We start from the raw sequence: 9507 nt of genomic DNA, 5'->3' as shown, positions 1-9507 counted from the left end.
ACATTTTCTAATTTTAAGATATGATAAGGTCGAGAAAATATGTTTGTCTCACCAAACTTAGACATTATCATAAATGCTTCCAGATAATATTTATGTAGAATTCAAGGGTAAAAATCAAAAGCCAAAGTAGAAGTTACCATCATGAATGAGAAGATAGGAGAGAGAAGAGAGAGAGAGAGAGAGAGAGACGAAAGAGAACTTTTTTTAAGCCAAGTAAGTTTATTTAAAGACATATGAAATTTCCTTCAAAGTCATCACATCAGAACGTTGCTTATTTAATCTAACTCTACTTTCTTGGTATAGTACATTTTGTAACACCTCCTGAGTCATTCTGAGCCAACTCAGAACTGTAACAATTAAACAACCAAACCATCTCATTACATGTTCTTTATAGTCACACATTGGTTGTTTTTTACAACATGATATTTTCAATCTTAATTACCCATCTTTGTCACTTAAATGTGATTTTTATTGATTCTGGATATTCTAAAAGTAAAATTTAACCAAAAAGCTACAAAAATTTGCCAAAATTAAAATAATCAAATGATGTGCTCTGAAAATGATTCCAATAACGTGTTGTAAAAATATTTAAATCCATGGTGAGGTCCCTGAAAAAATATTTAATCTACCAAATGAATATTTCCATATGTAGAGGGCAAGACCTATATACCTGCACAGTGCCTAATAGGTCCTACTCAATAATTGGTAGTTGTTATTGTATATGAATTTTTTATACCCCAAACTCAGTTATTTTTCTTAGTTTTAAGACAAAATAAATATATCACCAGACCCCCCCATTTTCCAAACCATGATCTATTAAAGACAAAGTCCATATAGAAAACTTGAGTACCCAGCACCATATAATAATTTGGTTGAATTGAATAAAGTTTTCTAGAACTCAAACCCCTTAACAGCCTCAATCTCTCAGAATATAATCTCAAACCTGAAATAAAAAAGATCTCTGAAAATGAGTACGGTGAACATAAAACCCTTACATTCAAACCAGGTCTTTTGTGTCTTATCTGGACCTTCCAACCTGCCTGTTATTTGGATATTAATCATACAGGATTATCTGATAATCCCATCTGATAATCTATATTATATATGATATATGATATGACTTATACATGCTATGATATTATATCATATATGATACAATAATTTATATCATAATGGATTGATCTAATTTCATTGACAGAGCCGATCAGAAGCAAAAATCTAAAGAGTACTAGGGCACCTCTGGCAGTGAACAAAATAGTCACTGATGCTTTGATGATAAATAAGACAAACTTAAAAGCACATCCCACCAGCAAGTGTTGTATATATTAGCTTGAGTCACACAAGGAAATGTTAAAAAATACATATCATCCTTTGAATAAGGCAGAGAATTGTATAATATTTTAGAACATCATTCCTACAAAACAACGAATGCCCCAGAGGCCACAAATTTCAGTTATTTGGAGAGAGCCACTTATGTGTAATTATTCACCATTATTATTCTCACTATTTAGTAATACTCAATGTGCCAAATCTGGCTCACCTTGCTTAAACTCTTCCATTTCACAATTTTCTTAACTGTCCCACTTCCCCCTTTCCCTCAACCATTCTACTTTTCTAGCTTCCAAAGCAAGATGACTGGCTCCCCCAGTTTGCACACAACTATCCCAGTTTTAGCACTGAAAGTTCTGCACCCTGGAAAGCCCCTCAGTCCCAGGCAAATCAGGACAGTTGGACACCCTATTCCAGAGCCAGGTACTCCGATAGTCTTATTCCACCTGTGCCTTGCAGGGACTACCTTGTAATTAGATACTTTTTTTAAAGTCATTATAACAACCTTCTTGTAGCGACTCTAAGCATTGGGCCACTAGGATCTTTGATCTGAAATATTTTGGAAAAAGGCTCTGAGGTCTTGAAATAAGCAAATCATGGACTTGGTTCTTTATTTCACTTCAAGTACGTAGAGCTAGCCAGCCTTCCTTTATTTGTTTATTTATTCATTCATTCAAATCGGCGAAAACAAATCTAATTGATTTATCAATTTTGCCAGGTTGAAAATGGACATTTCTAGAAAGAAATTCATTTTCTTCTGTGCAGGTATTACCTGGGGAGTTGCTGCTTAAGAAGGCTAGAACTTGGAGGTCTTGCTTAGCAGTCACTCAAAAGAGCATACAAGTAGAAGGACTCTGAAACTACCCCTGCCTTTTCTTTTTGTGTATATATTTAATTAAAAAAAAAAAATACAGGTGAGGCCTGTATAGCATGGGACACACTGCCTGGCATTACCATTACAGATCTTGTTTAACTGTCCCAATCACCAAGAGGATCGTGTTACACCTTTGCATGCCTACCCCGGGCAGAATGCAGAGAATGGTTGTGGTAGGATGTTTGCAGTTTGGTTAGTAATAGAGCTTTGTGATTTTGCCTGGAGACAGGCCTAAACGATTCCTAGTTAACTGAAATTAATCTGAAGTTTGAAACGTACCCAAATCCCACAACCAATGTTTGTAATTATTCTATCCCTTGTGAGTTGTTCCCTCCCTCCAAACAGTACTTGAGAAATTGAGGAACATGTCATGAATGAGGCAAGAATCCTGTGCTAATTATTCTGTGCAGATAAAAAGGATGTATTTTCATCACTGAGAAGGATAAAAACTGAGAAGCCGAAAGGTTTTACATTAAATGGTGAAGGTGTTACCAAGAATACCCCCAAAAGGAAAGCGTCAGAGAGTAGTGACAAAAAGCACAGCCTACTGCTGAACAGCCTCAGTTTAAATCTCAACACTCATACCTGTTAGCTGTGTGTACTTGGACAAGGAGCTTAACCTCTCTGGGCTTTAGTTTCCACATTTCTTAAATGATGAGAACAATAGAGCCTATTCCATAGGGTTGCTGTTAAGATTAAATTATTTAATATTTATAAAGAACTCAGAACTGTGTTTGAAACATAATAAATGCCATGAGTATTTGTTGAAGAAAAAATATTAAGGAGCAATCTACACGTTAGAATGCAAATTTTCTCAGTATTTCCAATTTTGAAAAACACTTATTTAAGTAATTCCAAATTTGCTAGAGAAAGTGGCATTTTCTTTGAGACCATATATTCTTGGTAACTTTGTGTCCTGAAACAATATATATCGGATTAAACAAGGTTTGGAGGCACATAAAACCTAAATTCAAATGCTACTTCACTGATTCATTAGCTTTAAAATTTAAACTCAGTTTGTTCATCTATTACAGGGGTCAACAAACTACAGGCCACTAGCCAAATCTGGCCCACTGCCTATAGTTGTAAATAAAGTTTTATTGAAACACAGCTATACCATTTGATTTCACTTTGTCTGTGACTGCTTTTGTGTTACAAGAATGGAATTGCTTACTTGAGACAAAAACCCTCTGGTCCGTAAAGCCAAAAATATTTACTATCTGGCCCTTTATGGAACCTGTTTGTCAAGTTCTGATCTATAAAACTAGAATAATAATATCCTGATTTGGTTTTTTGAGAATGAGATAATACGTAAGGCAAGAACCCAAAACATAGTTGAGACTCAATAAAGAGTAACTGCATAGCATTATCATTAAACAAAACCAAAATCTAAACTTTATTATATTTTTGTTAGTTTTCTTTGCTCATTTTTGGTCTTTTCTATCCTTTCTTTACCTAGGCCACTCTGTCCAAAAACAAAATATGAGCTTGACTTCCTCTAACTTGGATTAAACTAATCTGCAGCCCCGCTGCACCTGTCTGTTTAGGCAATTTCTATGGCTCTATTCATCCAACCTCTCTGGGTTTATGTTCTATTGTTTGGGAACATTTGCTTTATATCTCAGTGTTTCTATAGTAATCATACAGAAAGCCCAAAGATTCCGGTACCAACTTGTTTTCAATTTTTAGATTTTTATTCAGAAATAATAAAATAAGACATAATATATAAAAATATGTACAATCCATGGTTTGTGCAGTACAACAGGAAGACTTTAGATACAAAAAGACGGCAAATGGGAAAATAATAACTATCATGATTCTCAAAGGCCAGGATTGTTCAACTCGCCAGAGCCCAGAGCTAAAACCCAACATTACTAGAAAAGAGCTTCTAGTTTGCTGAGGGTCGAGGATGGGGAGGTGTTTATGCAACACTTTTTTTTCACCTTAACATTAGACACAGAGTGAAAAAGAACTCACTCTACTTCTCAGGACAAACTTTTTGCCTTTACTGAGTGGCTTATTATAAAATACAAACTGACATTTATTATTTGCAAGGGGAACATGATTTGAGGGACAGAGCTCATCAAATAAACATCAAGATTTGGGATAGAAGTATATAGGGAAGAAAGGAAGTGAAGAGAAGAAAGAATGCATTAATAGAATAAAAACAAAGTAAAACAAACTTTCTCTAGGAATTTGGAAATGATAACAGTGCTATAGTGACATCCTTAAAATGTCTGATTCAAGTATACTCTTAGAGGGATAGAAAACTATTCCTTTCTCAATATTCAAAATAGAATTCACTTTGTCTACATTTTATTTAAAAATAGGATAACCAGGAATCTACGGCTCCCCCCAAAAATATAGTGCCCATCCAGATATGGGCAAAAATTCTGTAAAAGGGAATAAATCCTAAGTAAATTCAACAGGGATTTGCTTGCAATAGAGAAGCAACATGCATCTGGGAATTGCCCCCAGATATTCATGGTGAGTCCCTTCCATCTGCATTCTAATGACATGTGTACGCTAGTTAAGGAGACCCAGTCAATGAGGACAAATATTTTGAAGGTAAAATGCAGCTGTAAGTGTCGTGCATTACCTGTGTCTTGGCTCTTGACAAAAAAAAAATTGCCATTTAAAGCTCATAACTGTTAAAATGCTAATAACTATAAAAAGCTTTCGAATGAACAGTCCATGCTGAAATAAATAACAGAAGAACATAGCAATACGAGCCTTATAAGGCTGGTAAATATTTGCTAAAACCATGCTAACCGGTAGCATATAGGTACTAGCTCTCGGAAATCGCTGCACTGAAATTATACTTTCTATGGCAATTTTTTTTTCCTTTACAGATTTCTATTTACATTTGGCTTTAAATATGAAAATATCTGATAAACTTTATAAAATGTACACTTTAAAAACATAGCTTCTGCAAAATTTTCTTGAAAAAAAAAACAAACCTGTGCACCAGAAATTTTAGATTTTTTTTCTTTTTCAGAAATAAGTTGAAAGATTTCTCTCCCTCTTTCTTGCCCCCATCCCCTCCCCCTTTCATACATCTCAAGTCTTTTTAAGTGGTAGCACTGTGTGTTTGGGGGGAGTCCCTTTTATGGTCACCCCCATTCTCCACTGCATCTTCATTTAATTTACATATCACTGAATACTCTTTGGTTTGATTATTTTCCTTTGCAAAACATCATAATAGCAGCAGCTGAAGCCCTCAATGTCCTCTCACTGTCACGACCAAATTGGTGCGTCTTCTAAACGTTCTTTTGTCCACTCACTCTCCAATTCCTTTAACTCTTTAAACAACTTCCCAAACCTGCCTTTAAATTTGGATTTAAAATAACATCCACTTGCTTAACATCTCTTTCTCGGTTTCAATGAAAATACCACCAGGGTTTGCAAACTCATCAAATTTGAAGGCTGAAATAGCAGAAACTGTCATATTTTTGCAGGCACTGCATTCGGATATGGCTGTTCAAGAACCGGAGACCATCACAAACATCAGATTACAAAATACATGATTCTAGAACAAGTTGTTTTTTAATGGCATACAGGGATATAATACCATAAAAGAGTTGATTTCGAGACTCCAATTAAAAAGTCAGTAACCCCAGAATTCACAAATAGGGAAGTTCAAACCAAAAAAGAGCTACATTGTTGAGCTAGAGCAGGGAAAAAAAAAAAAAAATTCTAGCAAGGCAGACAGCCAGGCAGGAGAGGCTTCTGGAAAACAACATGTCCCTCCTTAGTAACCTGCTCTAGGGCTCCACAGGAGACAATGATCAGCTCACACCGAATCAAGAGTATGCACACAAAAAGGGAAAATAACCCTTTTAAACCATTATCTCCTTTATTTGTGATTATGGTAATTCTGATGGCTCTCCTTGACCCTAAAATACTGAGGCACTTTCACTCCTACCCTCTGCCATGAAAAAGGCAACTTTCCTCTCCCTCCTGAATACTTTATCTGAAGTGCTGCATCAAAGTGGCTTGTCCACGCCTCTTTGCTTCCCCACTTTAGCATCTGCCACCCTCCCTGACACTGAAGCGCTGGCTCCAGACTGATGAGAAGAAGAAACCCGGAGGCCAGGCGTGGCTTCTATTCTAAGGTGAAGCTGAGCTGGAAATGTCCTCATAGACAAGGCAATGCATTCAGCAGCAATGTTTAAACCTATTTATCTTTCACGCTGGATGGCTCAGTTCTGAGGATGCCAGGATGCTAACAAGATTCAATGAAGATCTGATCTTATGGAATAAAATTTGGAATGTGCAAAAAGGGAAAGCCCAGAATACTCGAAGAGCACATCGCCATCTCTCACTGGCCAGCACTACCTCGCAGGAAAGAAAAGACATTGATATTATGTGTGTCTGTGAATTTTACTTCGCCTTTCTTCTTCTTCTTCCTCTTCCTCTTCAATTAAGAAAGTTATATGAAAGAACAAAATTTAAAAAGCACTACACTCACTAGACTCTGTGTGTATGATGCTGTGTTTTCTGAATAAGGTGCAAAAAGAACCGCTGGTTCAAGGTCTTGCTGAGGTTCAAAGTTATTGTCTCTGGATTTCAAGGCAGCCCATGGGGCTTTGTTTCCTTTTTAGTATAAGCTTCACTGTGCAAAAATATGCATTATCTTTGGTATTTATTTTAGGTAGTCTAACTTAAAATTTGAGATAACCCATTAACATCATGGAAGAAAAAAAAAAAAACCAATAACCCGGAGGCTACCATTTGGCTAGTGTTACATAATGCCCTTATGTAACCAAAGAGAGAGAAAAAAAATCAATTCTAGCAAACAAATTACTGGCCTCAAAAAATCAGGCTCTCGTGTTGGCAGTTAATAGCCAAATACTTGCCACTTTGAAGCGCATCATGAACTTTCAACAAAGTTCAACACTGACTTTAAAGTTACACAAAATAAAAAAAAAACTACACTGCAACAAAAATACAATTTGTGTTCATGTAGTTAGCAGCTTTTCAAAAATTAAGGCAGAGTCTTGCCTTTGTTATGCCATTAAAAACATTCTTGTTCCCTAAAGAGAAGCATTCTGGATAAGTCAAATACCCAACCAAGGCTTGCCTGCAAGTTCAAGTTTTGTAAAAACATAAAACAAAACATAAAAATCCATAACTTATTCTACAACATATATGTGCCATCGGGTCACGCAGAGGCATGATTAGTGCTTTACTCTAACCATCGCGCTTACAGTCTTCCTTTGAAACCATTGTGCTTGCCTCAGTTTCCTTGTGGCCGCTTGCTCTGACCCCACCTCTTCACCAGTACCGTCGTCTGTAGAACTGTTTTGGGCCTCTGACCAACAGACTGTGTTGTCAAGTGAACATTCCAGAGAAGGAACCAGTCATATCTCCGACTCTCGCCGTAAGGGCCTGGGCTCGAGAGGTACACTTGCCTGGTTGTGAAGGTCTATGTCAGGGGGCGTGTCTGTACTAGTGCTTTCTGGAACTCCGTTTTCACTGTCATCTTCCTCTTTGCTTGTGAGGGCAACTTCATTTTCATAGCAAAATGAATTAGCATTAGAGAGGATGTATTTCTTTTCTGCTAAGTCTCTGGCACTACAAAGTGGGGTGTTGGGTACTTCATAAGTTTTGTGGAACCTGGAATAGTCCACTTTATAGTAGTGCTTCTCTTCAAAGAGTACAGGCTCATAGCGGTGGCCCCAAAGGATTTCGTTCGCTAGGTAAGAGCTACGGCACTGTGTGGTCATGGCTGTAGCTTCCACCATGCCCTCCAGTATTACCACAATTTCAAAGTCTGCATTGTCAATGTCCTGTTTACTCAAATCATATAAAGGACTGTCTTCATCTATTTCATGGACTATAGTGATTGGGGACACCAGAAATATACGGTCAATGCCACTGTCAAACCCAACATTGATGTCTATTTGATCCAGGGGGATATACTCCCCTTCAGAAGTAATTCTGGATTTGAGGAGCTGTGCTCGAACGTGAGCTTCCACCAAGTGGCTTTTCCGAAGATTGCCCACTCGCCACATCAAACACAGCTTGCCATCTCTCATGGCAATGACAGCATTGTGACTGAAGACAAGAGTCTCGTTTCTCTTCTTGGGCTTTGCCATCTTCGCCATGACTGCACCAATGATAAAGGCATCGATAATGCAGCCCACGATTGACTGGAACACCACCATGAACACCGCAATTGGGCATTCGTCCGTGACACACCTGAAGCCATAGCCTATGGTTGTCTGTGTCTCAATGGAGAAAAGGAAAGCGGCCGTGAAGCTGTTAACCTCAGACACACAAGCTTTGCTCTCTTTGGATGCATCCAGATCTCCATGGAGCAGAGCTATCAACCAAAACACACAGCCAAAAAACAGCCACGAAAGAACAAAAGCCAGGCAGAAGATAACCAGCATCCACCGCCAGCGAATGTCCACACATGTTGTAAAGATGTCTGCGAGGTATCGTTGTCCCTTCTCACCCACGTTGATGAACTGAACGTTACAGTGGCCATCTTTCTTCACAAAGCGGCTCCGACACTGCTGTCGAGTGTGGACTTTACTCTTCCCGTTCCCAAAGCCATTTGCAACTGCCATGGTGGCCAGCTTCATGCCGTCTTCTTCTGAAGAGACAATGCTATAGCGGTTGGTTCGCACACTGCCCATCGCTTCTGCTGGGGACTCCAGTGCTTCTGCTTTGGAAAACAGTCTGAGTTTTTGCAAAACCCTTTGGAGAAACAGTTTTGAATGTTCAGGGAGGACACACACCAAAAAAAAAAAAAAAAAGGGAGGGGGAGAGATGAGTGTCTCTAGGAGCCTTGGAGTTCTACCAAGGTCTGTCTACTGCCATGCAGAGTTACCTTAGTAACTCAGTTGACATCCAGGGAACATGTCCTGCAAGAAAAGAGAGAGCATTTGTTACAAAAGAAGTCATTCTTAAAGAGTTCTATTGTCTAAGGCAACATATCCTGACAAAAACACATAATCAGATATACATAAATACACTTCGCATTGAATTATAGGGTTTTCATTTTTGTATTCTAAAAATTCTTTTTAATTTTATTTAAAAGTATAAAGTCATCAAACATAAAAAAGTTGTCTCTGACCAGTTGTTCAACCAAAATTTCAGGTCCCTTTTCCCTTACTTTTTTTTTTTTAACCACCTATCTAGAATATTCTATTTTTCAGATCTACCTCTCCTTTCTCTTATTCTTCTCTTTTGCCTTCCCTACTTGCTAGGATTCCAGGTTACTAACCAGAAGAAAGACTTTCTGATTTCAAGGTTTGTCACAAAGCTTTTAGAGCTAGGACATGTCTAGAGAA

At 37.8% G+C, this 9507-nt stretch overlaps 1 protein-coding gene across 1 annotated transcript; it reads right to left on the bottom strand.

The window, feature by feature from the left end:
- Nucleotides 1–7191: 7191 nt before the first annotated feature.
- Nucleotides 7192–9072, bottom strand: KCNJ2 (potassium channel, inwardly rectifying subfamily J, member 2). The gene has a single exon (XM_012662270.1). It carries the CDS (start codon nt 8848–8850, stop codon nt 7567–7569), a length of 1284 nt encoding a protein of 427 aa, XP_012517724.1. The 5' UTR covers nt 8851–9072; the 3' UTR covers nt 7192–7566.
- Between the last annotated feature and the right edge of the window lie 435 nt (nt 9073–9507).

This window comes from Propithecus coquereli, unplaced genomic scaffold, assembly GCF_000956105.1.
Source record: "Propithecus coquereli isolate 6110/MARCELLA unplaced genomic scaffold, Pcoq_1.0 Scaffold76, whole genome shotgun sequence".
NCBI classification, from domain to species: domain Eukaryota; kingdom Metazoa; phylum Chordata; class Mammalia; order Primates; family Indriidae; genus Propithecus; species Propithecus coquereli.
This window is presented reverse-complemented; position numbering and strand designations above follow the sequence as displayed.